This window comes from Perna viridis, chromosome 7 (assembly GCF_037379345.1).
Source record: "Perna viridis isolate PV_CMFRI_1.1 ecotype Kerala chromosome 7, ASM3737934v1, whole genome shotgun sequence".
NCBI lineage: Eukaryota > Metazoa > Mollusca > Bivalvia > Mytilida > Mytilidae > Perna > Perna viridis.
Genome location: NC_142451.1, coordinates 12,291,506 through 12,307,501, shown reverse-complemented (window position 1 = coordinate 12,307,501; position 15,996 = coordinate 12,291,506). Strand labels below are relative to the sequence as shown.

Here is a 15,996-nt window from a genome sequence, read left to right as displayed (position 1 = left end):
AAATTTGTTCAGTAACAACTGCATTTGACATCTTCTTTAATAATTATTTTTGTAAGAATCTCTTTCTCAGTGTTACAAGAATGTTAGACAATGCTATCCAGTCTAGGATTCTGTTTTCAATCTGCAGATTTTCCTTTTAATAAAAATTTAAAAAAGAAAAGATAATATACTTTTATATAGTAATTCAGAGCAACAATTACAATATTATTTGTTATTTACAGATCAGAGGCAAACAACATCAGCCTATTCTGAGGGACCACATCTGTAAAGATATGAGTCCATTGGTACATGCCAGGATGCAGCACATCCCCCTTGCCCCAGGGTCAGACTGGAGAGATCTTCCTAACTTAGAGGTTAGACTAAGTGATGGCACAAAGACTAAGAAATTGTAAGTTTTTAATGAAATTATGTAATGTAGTCTTCTATCCAGTAGCTTAAGGAATAGAAGGGCAAATTATAGTTAAAGATGACAGATGAAAGATCAATGCACACAATCAGATCTTTCTGAAAATCATGTCTAAATACAATTATGTGACCAAGTGGGGCTTGATGGTATTTGATGGCCCAAAGAAAACATGAATGTGAAAATACTAAATTCACATATAAAAGGCATTGAAAGGATCTTATCTACTGGCTGTACGGCTTTTTATTATATATATCTCGTGGCCTTCTAATTCCACATTGAAATACTGTACAAAGCTCTTGAGTATTTATACCAAAATGAGATACTAATCACGAGTGGAATATTTAGAACATCCAACCCCGTAGTAGATTTTAACCAATAACAGTAAGTCGATTTTAGGCTCAATGTGCATAGTAGATTTTAACCAATAACAGTAAGTCGATTTTAGGCTCAATGTGCATAGTAGATTTTAACCAATAACAGTAAGTCGATTTTAGGCTCAATGTGAAGCAAAATGCAATGGAGCGAATATTAACTTAGACCACTGTACAGTACAGATCAAATTTAAATAAATGACATGAATGACATACATAATTATTAAACTAATAAAAACCAGCTTGTCCACACTTAAATTTATAAATTTTGAATCTTAAATCTGAAAACCATTTTGCATCTTTATTTTAAAAGTTAGAAAACTATGTCTATAACCAAAAATTACGTGGATACATTATAAAACTAACTTATTTAATTTCCTTGACTTTCCTTATTGGTCTTGCTTGGACACCGAAGAACTTGGTTTTTTTTTATGTAATAACAGGCAATACACCCATCATGACAAGAGAAATGGTAAAGCATCTAATGGTAGTCTGAGAGGTGTTTGTACGTGTGCTAGGGGTAAGGAGTCATGTGACCCTATGGACAGACAGTTTAACACTTTGATTCCTTGGTGTCTACCTCATACTGGAAACAGACATAACAATTGGGCAGGACTGTATGGTAGACTGCAGTGGGATGGCTTCTTCAGTACCACAGTCACCAATCCTGAACCTATGGGAAAACAGGTGAGTCTAATCAGTATTCCAGTGACTAACTCAGAACATATTGATAGCAGGTTGGTTTAGTCAGTACCTCTGTAACTGACTGAATGTATTCGAAATAGATTGATGTAGTCAGAACTGCTGTAACTAACCCTGAACCTATGGGAAAGAGATGGGTCAAATCAGTACAAACTCTAGCTATTAGGAAATAAGTGGTTATAGTATCAACAGCAGTAACCAAATACTGGTCCCTTGTGAAACTTTTATTTAAATGTAAGTCAATATCTCAGTTTCTGAACCCATTTGGTTAGGTAAAATCAGTACTTTATTTAGTAACCCACCAACCTGTGGATAATCTGAAGCTGCAGTTTCAAAAAGTGAACCCAAAATAAATGATTTAAGATGAAATTGTATATTATTTGATAGTTCTGAAAAGGGACTGATTTACAAAATTAATTATTAATGCTGTAAATCAAAAAAAAAAAGCATTGCCCAGTGTTCTAATTTTTGTTATTTTAGTGGAACATGAATAAGCATGAAATTAGAAGAGTCAATTTTCATACTTATACAGTGGCATCTTATCCTTTTCTTAATCATGAAATATAACTTCCACAAATCATCAGACTACCAAGTCAGGATCCTGTATTCATGTTTATGGTGACATATTTCAGGGCAGAGTTTTACATCCAGAACAGCACAGAGTAGTTAGTGTAAGAGAATGTGCCAGATCTCAGGGTTTCCCAGATACATACAGATTCTTTGGAACTATCCTTGACAGGCATAGACAGGTGATTTATGTGAAATTGGCAAAAGTTGTGGAAGGGGGGAGTTATTAAGCTAAATACATGTAGTTGATGGTTTATAACAAAATGAATAAAACAATTCAATAAAAACTTGTTTCTGTTAAAATGTTGTTTCTGAACCAACAAATTGGATATCACAGATTATGTTCAGTTCTAAATATTCTTCATTTGTACAATAATATGATATTCAAAACTAAGACTGCAAATAAGATCTTGTTTTGAAATGTTCTACTCCATGTTAGAGGATAGATGCTGCCTTTATGTTGTGTTTTGATCCAACATTCGATTGTGAATATGGTGGTCCTATGGCCATTTTTACACCTTTTGAATTCACTATTATTGTATAGGTTGGAAATGCAGTACCTCCTCCAATGGGCAGAGCAATAGGACTAGAAATTAAGAAATGTCTGGAGTGGAAAGTTCAAATGGAACCAATAACAGAGGAAGAGTCAGAGGTCAAACAAGAAGAGGAAATGGAAACTGAATGTAAGGTGGAGGACTCACCTGTCAAACCTGGATCATCTAGATGCTGATATAGGACTTGTATACATGTATGTCAGACCCTTTGTATGATGAAACAAGATATTTTGTTAGACCTTGTTGTTAGGATACTAACTTATTGTTAAGAACATCTAGATGCTGATACAAGTAAACATCTTACTTTGAAGTGTTAAAACATAACAAATGTACTGATTATGATGGGAAAAATATCAAGGGTTCTCTCCTCACAAACAAAGAAAAGTGAGATAGAATAACTGTAGATAGAATAACAGATGAATGATTTTGGTTTATATTTATCACATTGTAGAATTTGTTCTTTTTGTCCTTGGATCTGTATTCATGAATTGTGATTCTGGTGAGCAAAAATACTTACAATTATACAATGTTTTACCTCTAGGAAGAATTTTGGAGATACAAATGATTAAATTATTGGCCTTCCAACTGTTTATAAAATCAAAGTGTGTTTTATGAGTGATATGTGATTGTGACAGAGTACAGTAATACAGCATCTGTCTTCATGGAAGGGATCTGCCTCAGGTTTATCATTCTTTTCTAATTAGTCTCACTTACCTCTGTGTATGCCTATTGAAATTAGCATTTTCATTACTGTGAAAGTACTATTATTTGTGAGGTACCAATTTTCGTGGTATTCATGGGAAGACCAAACCACAAAATTTGGTTCCCAATGAAACTGAAATTTCCATTGATGTGTATAATAAAAACCTCAAAACCATGAATTTAAATACTTTCACAGTATTTCATTGTGAATTCCCTGATCAAATGGTCTAATTGGTGCCTACCTGTAAAACTTACGAAAAAAAAAAGGTCACCAAAATCAATGTATTACTAGTGCGATGATCTTAGATACTGTTTTCCTAAATGATACTGAAAATCCACATATTTCTCTTCACTGCTAACTGACAGCATGGAGGCAAATTACTTGTCAACAATATTCCTAGACGTGTTATAATTGACAAATTTCATATTAATTACACATTGCCTGCTTTATTTGATTATAATTGATCAACATACACATGGTTTAAATTTGTCTTTGATACAACACTGTTGGGAGACTAAGTGGGACTATTCTTTGTTGCATGGTTATGGGACTTTATACGTTGTGAATGGGGGCATTCAATTCTCCAGCACAGCTGTTTATTAAACCTTTGATATCCAAAGAACAAAAACTTAACATTGAAATGAAAATAAATTGTTTGAAATGAAGTTGTTTAACAAATTTCAACCATTCATAATATTGAAAACTTAAGTAGTTATTTTTACGAGTTATTGATGTATATAATCTTTTCTGCGTGGTAAGATCAAAACAATATAAATTGTAATTATATTTTGTTACTTTGATTTACAAAATGAACATTTCCTATCAGTATTCTGATTTAAAGATTTGTAAATATGAATGTTGAGCAAGTTAATATATGTGTATATTTGTTATTTTTCCAGTTGTTGATAAGATTTAACATACCATATTAATTTGTAGAATGCAGTGCTTGTGTCCATACATTTTAAGTGCTAGTTGTGTACATGAGTTCAATGAATGTCATTTGTAGATAATTTATTAATAGATTTTTAATGTATATGAATATTCATAATCTATTTAGTATAAATATGAATTGGGTTACTGTTGTATACAAATATAACTTTTATTACTCAACTGTTTTTTTATTGTTGTTTTTTTTTTCAGGTTAGGTTAAATTTAATTAACAAGTTCTGTACCTACATAAAATGTACTAACACAGTCTTTTATTTATCATTTGGGTGATTTAATTTGGAATTAATTTTTTGTGTGTGCCTAACATGCTTTCTTCAAATAGGAAAATATATGTGCCAAAATATTGATAATCTTTACCTACATTAATAAATAGTTGAATTTGTAAATAGAATTGATGTAGTTAATTTACAAGTACAATTAACATGTAAGGTACTGGGTAAAGTGGGTTACATGAATTAACTGTTTTATGTCTTAATGCATATACAAGTAGCAATAAGTGTAAATGTCTGAATTAAATCTTGATTTAATTAAATACATGTAATATGCATTGTTTTAGAAGAAATCAAATTTTCTGATGATGTACAATAAATATTAGAGAATAAAAACATTCAAGATGTGAAGCAAGAAAATAAAATTCTCAAGTTTTCTTCATTTTGTTTTTTTTTATTTTCCATATATATTCATACAAACTTTAAAAACTTTTCATTGAATATAAAATCAACCAGAAATTCCACTGCACATATAAAGAAACAGCCATCAGACATGATGTATATCAGGATAAAACTACTAGGGTAAGATAGGAGAAAATGAATTTAACAAAATGTAATCATTCTTATGACAAAACCAACAGAAGCTTGGTACAACCCTGAACAGTTCGGGCAAGTATGGACACATCATTCAACTTGATACAGCCTTTAAATTTTGATTATGATAAGACATTTGCCACAGGAATAGAATTTGACCAGAATGTGGCCTTTAATTCCATTCATTAATGCCAAAATCAGTCCTAACCTTCATTTTTTGGGTTTTTCACAGCGATACATTTCTTTTTAATATGCTTTTATATGGCCTTTTTCAGCCCCTAATTGTCACCTGCTACAAGGTGCATAGTAACATAGTAATTATGTCCATTTGTTAATCACATTGTTTTTTGCATGCAACTCCTCTTACTCTAAAACAGCTGAATGTGTCTTCAAATTTTGTAGGATTGTAAGGCACCATACATAGTTAATCACATTATAGCGTCATTTTGATAAGAAAATTTCCAGTAGTTATTTTCCGGCATTGAACCTTTAGTGACACTTCATTTATACTGCTCATCTGACACTGCTGGATGGATTTTATTCAAATGTTATATAGTCCAGTCAATATAGCAAAATTGTATCCTTAATTGAAACAAATTGCAGCAGAAGATAATTTAAGTTTTAATCTATAACATTATGACCCAAATACAGAAAAAATTCTAACAAAATCTTAACGAGTGGAAACCTCAAAATAAGCAATTCAAATTTCAAATGGAAATTAACAGTGGAAAGGGGAGATAACAAAAAATGGCTGAAAAAAAAAACCAAAATTTTGTACAAAATCATGGTACATGTAATGTATCTGATACCGGTAAATAAAGTGTAGCAATAGTGGACATTTTAGCATTAATTAGAAGACCATCGAGTTTCTGAAGAGGTTCTATATCTTTCACCAAACAACTTGGATTTTGAAACTAAATAGTAAACCAGATAATGAAGTTCAGGAATTCCAATGTGATGAAGTTATTATTCCACTTTTTGTGGCTAAAAGATTCTTTTCATGAAGGCAAAATTATTGATAAATAGATAGCAGATGTAAACAATACCAATTTAAAAAAAAAGATAAAATAAAAAATGATGGAAGTGCCAGAAAATATGAATATTAAAAAATACCCAAAATTTCAATTTACCCATCATAACCAAATGTCTTGCATATTATGTGCGATGGTTGTTATGAAAAAAAGTTTGACATAAGCATATTTTACATGAAATCGAGAAAAAATAGAACAAAGTCTGAGAAAAAACAGTTTATTTTTACAGTTACCTCCCCTTTTCAATGTAACTTTCCATATTGATTTTCAATGCTTATTTTGAGTTTTCCACAACTTAGATTTTTAAATGCTTTTTCTTTCTGTGTATATATAGGAAATAATGCTATGTATTTGAATCAAAATATAGTCTGTTGCAATTTGTTTTAGTTTAAAATTTATTTTGACAGCACTATAGGATTGTGATGCACAATACCTTATTGATCATACCTTTCGGGCCAACCACAAATTTAATTTGACAAACTTCAAGGGAGTTACAGGACTTGGATCATTTTCTTCAAAGTGAATCTTAGTGTACACAGCTCCTCTGAAACCATGATTAGTTGCCTTTGTGGACATACAGAAATTGTTCCTAGTGTTGTTGTATTTACATTTCATAATACCTCCACATTGCATAGCGATTTCAATGATGTTTATTCTGTACTTCGATGAGTTTTAAACTTTTACTTGGTAGGGAACATTTAGCTAGGTGTAGCAACCTTTTTCTTATTTGCATCAAGTCACAATGCCCAAAATATAATCCAGCCTTTCTTCAGTGGTATGGCACCTTGTGGCAAAAAAAGAGATTCATTTACCTATAGTTGCTATTGTCTGGATATCAGTGAAATATTTGTTTTTCCCAAATGAATCCTAGTCTGATTTTTGTATAGAATGTTATGGAACAATTTTATAGACATCCATATGCCTTTTTTGAGTTATAAATTTAAATTCTATGAATTACCATTGTAACCTCTGGGACACACAGCAAGAAAGAGTTTTCAAATTCTTGATGAAGTGGACATGTATGTCCAATGAGTAGAATTTTTTTCTATTCATTTGATAAATCAAGACTGAAGTCTTCAAAGTCTTCAAAGTCGCTAATCATCAAATATACTTTGCCACTGATTTTGGCTGACTTTCAACATCCAAAATAACATGAATGCGATATGCTCTAAAATCAGATGACTTCTGCTAGAATCTTGGTTCCCTTGATATGATTACTCTTTTGAATGGAAGTGTGGGTAATGTTTTTGTTCCGCAAGTTTTTCTCAAATTTTTAGCGATCTTTGGATTGCTTATGATATTGAAAAGGAAACCAGATTAAAATATATATATTAATATATATCAGGGCTCTGTTAATGTTTATGACCAATGTAGTCAATTGTAACAAGCCTCTGTGTCTGAATCAGAGACTGAGTAATATTACATTGAGTTCAATGCTAACCGAACATTTCATCTCTTAATGTAAACTTCCTGTTCTCATACAAGTAAAAAACATACGTAGAACACCTGTGTATGGTATTTAAAAGGTTTCTTTTGATCTGGTATGAAGCTAGAATTGACAGTTTTACAGCACAGAACTGCAGCATAATGTGGTGTAGTAATATATAGTTATGCAAATCATATGCGAATGTTAAGTACTGAAATTACAACTTTACAGGTGCAAAAAGTTGCAAACAATATTAGCGACTTAAAAAGGTCCATGTTTTTATGCAATCTCAAAAATTTTGGTTATGTCAAAGTACAAAGATCATTTATGATTTTTATTTACATCAGCTTCTTCACTAACCACACTTCCATCACTTTCTGTGATATTATTGTCAGTATTTTCCTGTATATATTGTTTTTGTATAGAGTCAATGTCAACATTTTCTGTTGAAGATTGTAAGATTTTGTTGACTAAGGGTGATCTGTGTTGTCTCTCATGCTCCTTTCTCAGTTCATCTACTAAGATGTTAGTAAGAAAATACTTTGTTTCTCTTGGTTTTGGGATAACTGGTGGGTATGGGTTACCTACAACAGATAATTGAATATTCTGGTGATGAAAAACTCCAATGTAATAAGTAGCTATCCATCTAAGAACCATGCAGGGTGATTTGTGAATGGAATAATTACATATTTTACTATTTGTTCTGATGTTTAACATGCTTCAGAGAATTAAATTCTTGTAAGATTTTCATATGGTCTTTCTAGTTTAGAAAAAAATAATTGTGAGGTAAAGAATTTTCTTACAGGTAAGATAAGCTTATTTTGGTGACACATTCTTAAATAACTTTCACCTAAAACATCTTTTACCAGAAAGCTTCATCAGAAAAATCCAACTAAAAATATCTAAAGCTAAGTTACATAAAAAATAAAAATGCCATTTTTTCAAAATTGTTTAATTTTAATTTTGCATGACTTTTATGAAGACAGGTACATTCTACTTCTTTTCTTTACTAAAATGTATTGGCCCACTGGACCTTCCATGGATATCTTGTACAGCTTTTGACCAGAAATTAACCAGTATTTCTGTCTGACAATTTTCTGTAATTTTAGTTGAATAAAAGAAACCTGACTGATTATTCAAAAGGGCAGACTAAAGTGCTCCTCAGTATCAGACCAATTGTCAAATAAACTATAAAAGCTAAGTTTTTTTACACCTACAGATCTTCAATGAAACCAACACAAAATGAAATAAGGTGAAAAACTGTATCATGGTTTTTTTCATAATCTTCCTTTTTCTTTTTTTTTTAAATTCAACTAAAACAAACTTATACTTGTAGGTCAAGAATGATATATATATATATGTATAAATATGACAATAAGAATACCATTCAGTCAAGCATACACATCAAACATTTAATTTTATCCTTTAATACACATATTCTGTTGGTTTTTTTCCATGGAACCATAATTCATTTGAAGAACTTATGATCCATGAAAACCTTCCATGATGAAAGTTCCAATTTGCACCTGAACATTTGAATTATTTGTCATTTGTGATCAACAATATTCACAGATGATTTCACAAACATTTCCACCTGATTAATTATTATGTTTATTCAGTACCTTTTAGTTCTAAAATTCCTTGGTCTTGAGGGTATCCTGGTAACTGTTGTGGTAGCCTATATATCTGTGTGTAACTGCTCCTGTTGTTCTGATATCTTGGGACTAAGACTTTAAATAGTTTATGTACTAAATCTTTTTCCTGAAAAAAATTGTTGAGTTAAATTCTATTGCTTTAATATTAACCATTGATTGGGATTAGATAGGGCCATGCATCATTTATAAAGATGGAGCATCAGTAATGTCCTGGATAGATGGGGTATCTGTAACATGATTGGCTTAAATTGTTCTGAACTTGAAATGATGTATGACATATATTGTACCTAATTCAAGGTGATTGTTTGAACATATAACAAAGTCACACAGTTGGTGTTACTGTTCTAGAAACTTGTGCTTATTCCAGTTGGTTGAAACACCACTGATAACAAAATGGTGTTGCATCATCAATAAATAAAAATAAGTTATTATTTTAGTATAAATACATGTAGCCATGACCATCATAGGTAAAGCCTAAAATAATATGTATATTCAAACTAAACAAAATTTTCAGAAACAAACACAAATATTTATTTAGTATGTGAAGAAATGGCCCATTCTTAAAATCGTAGTAATCTGCATCATTGATTACTGGAAGTAAAGGTCTCAGACAACAAAAAATAATAAATAAATAAATAAATGATAACATCACTTGGTGTTGATTTTGACTACAACCTTGATGCCGATGTCACCAGTTGCTAATATCACTAGAATTTTGAGATGACACTGCATTATGGAAACATATCTAGCTTACATTCAACAATACACTTACTAAAAGCCAGTAGTCAGCCATTTCCATTGCATACTGATTCTTGTCCCCATGTTTGGCAGCTATCTGTATCAGCTGAAATCAATTGTAGAAATTTTTTTTAAAATTTATACAGATTACTACATGCATGTACAATTTTTGTATTAAGGTTAACATTTTTACTTCTAGTACCAGGGTACACATATATTTGTTGATGAAGGTATATGTGATAAGCAACTTGCGTTCTTGGCAGACATGAAATGGTAAAGAGCTGGAATGAGTAAGAAAGAACAGCATAGGATAGAGATGCATGGAGGTAACTTCTTGTAAGACAATAGACCGATATTTTGCACTCAATTGGTCAATTTATTTACCTTGACGCAATATTTCCTACAAAAGTATGAAGAAAAGAAATTTATATTCACACTAAAACATCATGTGTCAAGATCAGCAGCAACATAAATTAGATAATTATTATTTTAAAGCATGATAAAATTGCAACAGGATATACATGTATTTTGGGAATTTGTTAGCAGCAACCTTGATCATTGTCCTTGCAAGACAGAGGAGTCAAGGATGTTAAAATCCTCTCAGTCAGTCAGTCAGCTATGATATTGTATTACAACATGCAAGTAGAAATGCATAGATTTGCAAATTGAATTGAGTATTAAAGAGAAAATACGAAAAAAAAACTTTCATCAAATATGAAAACAACTGGAAAAACTACTTTGCCAGAAAAGTGTAGTTCTCAAACTTTAGAAAGTGCCCTTTTTAATTTCTAGTTGGAGCACTGATATGCCCCATGCATACATGTATATAGCCACACACCAAATTTGAAATTCATCCATCCACTGGGAGTAGGAAGTATATATTAAAAATAAAGTCCCTGCTGGGAGCCAAGATAATTGCACCATTTATGTAGTAGAAAAAATGAGGATAACAACAAAATTACCAAACACAAATCTGATCCTTAACTAAGTCAAGTCCAAAATAAATCTGTCAAAATACATATTACACTACCAGAGCTGGTAATGGTCCTGACTTGGTACATGCATTTCAAACGAAATGGTGGGTAAAATCTAGGTTTTACACTGCACTAAACCTCCCTCTTCTATTGTGGTGTGAATATACTATATAGTAGTGGTGATTGAATAGCATTTTTTATAGTGTGATGTGATGTTTACAAAATTCCTAACTTAACTTATGCAGAACCCAAAATCCACTGAAACTATTTCCATTGAATTTTAAAACCTAAATCATGAATCAAAAAGGAGAAAACCTACCCTTTCTGCATAACCGCGTGTTTCATCACATCGGGTATATGATGCTTCTATTCGTTCGTGCCTAATAAGTCCTGTCACACATTGTTGAAGACATCGTATTCTTTCGGATGGCCCGCTACCAAAACCTAAGGATTTCTTCAATTTGCGTGGAGTAGGTCTTATTGGAATTTTCAATGACATTATTTCCCAATCGCGGGATCTGGAACTTGCGGAAAATGTGATCGGGTCATAGATACTAATAATAATGGGAAACCAGTCGCCTGCGTAATATGCAAGTCTATGACGGATATAGTTCCGTACTTTCGTAATATACGACCGCAATTTTTTCCCGGTCGTATAATGGTATCACTCTGTCGTCGTCGACGTCGTAACCGTCTGTATTCGTTAACTTTAGTTTAAATATTCGATAACCTGAGTAAAATTGAACGTTCTTTTTGAAATATTAACACATTGTTTCGTAATAGCATGCTGTAGACCTGTAATTGAATTACAAGCCTATGTTCTAAGACTTGACGGAGGACCATACAGTTTTTGGAGGTTTTAACCCTACCCCTTTTGGAAATAAGAGACTAAAAGGGGAAATGGGTGTCGTCATTAGAATTGATAGGAAACATTTATAGTTGATCCGATTTTTATTCTTTGGAAATTATGCTATAAAATATTAATAAAACGCATAAAAACATAGAAATGAGGCCAGAATTTTCTGCCTTACGATCTTCGTCAGGGGAAAAAAGGTTCTTAAAGTGAAAACTGTCGACCCAACCTGTAGAGACAATGTGACCTTTGAAATTTAACTAGAACATTGTGAAGACGTACCAAGTTCAAGATGAAAACAATGATATTGCAAGTATGAATTATGAAAAACAAGTGAAAACTAAATAATGCGGGTTTCGACATTCATTCCTAAGGAATGGACAGTCCTAAGGAAACTAATGACCCGTTGTTCAAATAATGGTCGCTGAACATGTTTCTAAAAGGACAGACAGAGAGGCTATCCAAGCAACGTTTTGGGTCGAGCAATAGCACCAGCTTCCCAGGTTAATAGATATGAATGAATCAATGACAAATAGTATGAGAAACACCAGTGACCGTGTTTGGTTTTGACATACCATTCTCAAAATGTTACAATCCAGAATATTTTGATTCGCAACTTAAAATCCATTGTTCTCGCATAACTCATGTCGCCAGTATTCAACTTTAATATTTTTTGGTCAATTTTGAAAATTTTAAATTAATTTTCAAATTTTGTGCTTTTTTGTGTCCAATCCAGTTGTTGTGTGAATAATGAACAGTAGGCTCCTGTGCTTAAGTGTGTTAAAATCCACACTTGCCTCAAGTGAACTGAGTTTGACGGTTGTGGTCGTATCATGCTGTATTCCGCGAAGCTCTTTATTAAAAATGACTTGATTATATGCAAATGACAAACCATTCATGTTTTTTACGATGTATGAGTCACAAATATTCAGATTTACACAATTTTCACATAGGTTGATAAAATCCCCTTTTAACTATTCGAATAAAATTTTCTGGATTTTAATTTATGAATTGATTGCATGAATAGCCTGTATCTAAAAACATTTTCATAAGGAACTTTGCCGTTAGTTTTAGTGATGAAAATGGAATTTTAGATTGTCACAGACTGTTAGGCATAGACCATTTTCTTCTCGAGGGGCCTTGGATTTTATGTTGAGTTATAATTTTTTTCGCACAAGCTCGAAAATAATGATTTTGTTCAGCAGCAGCCGGAGTTTAAAAAATATTTAAAAAATAATCTACAAAGTTAAGTAATGGGGAAATATCGAATCATATATTTTTTTCTGTCCATGGTGGTTAAAAAAAATGTTTTTAACAGGTTTGATATAATTTTATTATTATTTTTAAGTAATCTAAGCCCCATCCCCTCACTATAAAAATGGTCGGTGCCTTCCTGTGAATTTTGCACAAGCTAATGGCATGAACGCATCAATTCTTTAAAATTATATCAATTACGGGCCAAGTGGTAATCGGAGATATGAGTTAGCCGAGATGTCCGGACCCCTTTTCGGTAGCCATGGAAGAGGGGATGGCTAGTATCAAATTTTGCGTCCAACTTGCATTTCCAGCCTTTTTAAATTTCTTCCTGGATTTTTTAATCATACATCATTGTCTTGCCTTTTTATTCAACTTTGAGCCCATGGTAAAAATTGTCCTAATATTTTTTTTGTTTAGAGAAAAAAAAATCCGCATTCTAAGCCGAAGAAAAAAGGGCAGGACCTCTATTTTCTCAAAATAAGAAGGTAGGAAAGAAAATTTGAACCAGCCCCCTAAAAATCAAATAATAGCTCCCTTGTATTAGAAAATGATTGTTTGATATCAAGAGTCTGATTTCTGATAGTTAGAATTGTCATTATTTTTATTATCATTTATACCAAACCACCGATTGGGATTTCCAGATATCAAGAAATTATTTGCTGATATATTGTTTTATTCTTTGTTCCAAAATTTTGTGCTGCCCATTTACAATTTTAAGCTGCCCTAGCTGTACCAAGTCAGGACAATTGCGGTGGTTTCTAGCATTCTGGTTTAGCCCTGGTATTGCCATTTGTTAAACAGATAGTCCATGAAGGTGCACCGTGCACCCCGAACAAATCAACTTCACGATGATTTTCATGTACCCACCGGATCATTTATCGCCCAAAAATATTGTCGGATTGTTCTCTATATCAGACTCTTTGTACCCCACTGAGACGAAAGTCAATGTTTTTATGAATCGCATGTTCGAGCGCCTAAGTCTTCCCAGAACATCATGTGAAAAGAATCTAAATATATATATAGATATCACCATGTAGCCTAATGTCTCCGCTTTTAAATGGTACCAAAAAAGTTGCGGTAATACTTAAGGTTATTGAGTAAAATGAAAAATATGTACCCCTGTCTCACCGAAAATTCTGTTTTATTGTCAACACCCTAGTGTTTTTATGCTTCAGTAAAAAATTCATATTGCCTCTCCTAACCCGGAAAAAGACTCCATAACGAACCTAAATGTTAATTTTCAACATATAAACGAGCTATTGTGTATTCAAATACATTTATAGCATCTAAGCTTTCTAATGAGACCTAGTACGTAGTGCATAATTATAAACTTATTTAAGGCCATTCGGGCGAAAGAATGGTACCCTAACCTACTAAATTCTGCCTCAATATGAAAGATGATCGTTTATAGCATACACAAAATGCACAATGTCTTTCTGGCATTTATCATGCAGATCTTTATGTATCAGTCATACAACTTGCCTAGCATAGCTGCTCAATTTCTCTGCTTAAATATACCAAAGACGACAAAATGTTCAAAAATGGAAAGTAATCAGAAGTACAGAATATCACTCATTTGATCAGAAAATCGTATATTTTAGTTTTAACATGATTTCGTTTATTTCATTACTGTGATAGCCTGTAAGATTTCAAAGAAGCATCTACGATGAATGATTGACACATCATTTAAAAATGTTAACCTAACACATAAGAACATATACAAGTTGTTTCAATTGATAGAGAACTTCTAGTTGTCTTTAATTAAATTGTTTAAATAACCACGAGAGCTAGTCTTTTAGTTCAAATAATTGAATATCATTTTTATTTGATATCTTATGAATTTCAGAGTTCCTATACATTTTATACCATTCTAAAATCCTGAAAATTTCCCTTTTCATCATTTTATAATCATTGTGACCAGAAATTAGGGCTTTTAGCGCCAGTCCTGGAGGAAATGTTGTAGATATCTTCAAGATACTATATGAACGTACTGTATTATACAAAAGCTAGTTTGAACTACGGTATTATGAATAAATGACAATAATGGGTGATATAGCAGAAAATCTTTAATTCTGAAAATTTCCCTTTTTACGATTTTATAATAGTTGTGAACTTAGCGCATGAATTGATCAGATATGTTGGATACATTATGACCTTAATTATGAATGCCTAAAATATAAGTTTTACAGTGTTCTGTGAATGAGAATTTTGTTTGATACCGAGACGAGTTTTTAAGGGGTAGGGTAATATTTCAACTTTTTTTTTGAAACTTCTTTCATGAAAATTAGTTTTTCGTAAGTTTATTCTTTAGAAAATTGAATTATCTATCGAATGATACCAAATTTGAGATGTTTTGGATGAGCAACAACATGGAGTGTCGAATTTATGCAACTTTTTTATGGGAAAATCGAAAACCGCATTTTTGCAATGTTTGATAAATTCTGACTATGATAAATACAAAACAAGCCATATTCTACTGAAGCATAGGTACTCTAGTTTTTTTTATATTGAAAAATATGCCAATTTATGTGATTTTTCGGTGGGGGTATGGGTACATATTTTTCATTTTTGTCTAAAGCCCTCGCTGCCATAAGTGTTACCGAAATTCTTTTGGTACCACTGGAAAGCTGAGGTATGTGCCTGTCTGATAATATCTATACATGTCAATTTACATCATTCTGTAGAAAGTAGAAGTTAGAAGAATAAAAAACACAAGAATTGGATATTTGCCCCAAGGTATAAAAAGTGGCAGACAAAAACAAAACAAAAAATAATTACAAAAAATGCGTTGGGGTGCACGGGGGTTATCCACCCACGTATTAAGACGGTCCTTTTGACTATTCCCTAAATACTATCAGTTCAGTAATTTTGCTTTTACCCTTCTTTGATATCATAAAATAAAAAAAATGGAGTCAGAAAGTTGCTTATCATCTTTTTTTTTAAGAAATCATTTTCTGATATTAGAAATATGAAAAATGAAACATTGCCTTAAAGAACTGTCTAAATCA

General features: G+C 32.0%; 2 protein-coding genes across 2 annotated transcripts in view; one reads left to right on the top strand and one right to left on the bottom strand.

The window, feature by feature from the left end:
- The window catches only part of LOC148611362 (DNA (cytosine-5)-methyltransferase 1-like), a 34,205-nt gene extending 29,307 nt beyond the window's left edge, over positions 1-4,898 (top strand). The window contains exons 35-38 of the mRNA XM_088591849.1: positions 222-388; positions 1,221-1,464; positions 2,112-2,228; positions 2,591-4,898. Of these exons, the coding sequence (XP_088447975.1) occupies positions 222-388; positions 1,221-1,464; positions 2,112-2,228; positions 2,591-2,776 (714 nt within the window). The 3' untranslated portion in view covers positions 2,777-4,898. The remainder of the gene's footprint in view (positions 1-221; positions 389-1,220; positions 1,465-2,111; positions 2,229-2,590) is intronic.
- Positions 4,899-7,596: 2,698 nt separating this feature from the next.
- Positions 7,597-11,433, bottom strand: LOC148611361 (large ribosomal subunit protein bL17m-like). Its single transcript, XM_088591850.1, has 4 exons — positions 11,198-11,433; positions 9,939-10,010; positions 9,134-9,272; positions 7,597-8,095 (listed from the first exon to the last, which is right to left on the bottom strand). The coding sequence occupies exons 1-4, from the start codon at positions 11,375-11,377 to the stop codon at positions 7,833-7,835; spliced, it is 654 nt and encodes a 217-aa protein (XP_088447976.1). The 5' UTR covers positions 11,378-11,433; the 3' UTR covers positions 7,597-7,832.
- Positions 11,434-15,996: the final 4,563 nt, after the last annotated feature.

What these genes read in the sequence shown, in the direction of transcription:
- LOC148611361 (XM_088591850.1), bottom strand. Translation starts at nt 11,377, where the DNA reads ATGTCATTGAAAATTCCAATAAGACCTACTCCACGCAAATTGAAGAAA. An exon ending in CACGCGGTTATGCAGAAAGG is followed by an intron (nt 10,011 to 11,197) that starts GTAGGTTTTCTC and finishes AATTGATTTCAG; the next exon opens with CTGATACAGATAGCTGCCAA. An exon ending in AGGAATTTTAGAACTAAAAG is followed by an intron (nt 8,096 to 9,133) that starts GTACTGAATAAA and finishes TATCTGTTGTAG; the next exon opens with GTAACCCATACCCACCAGTT.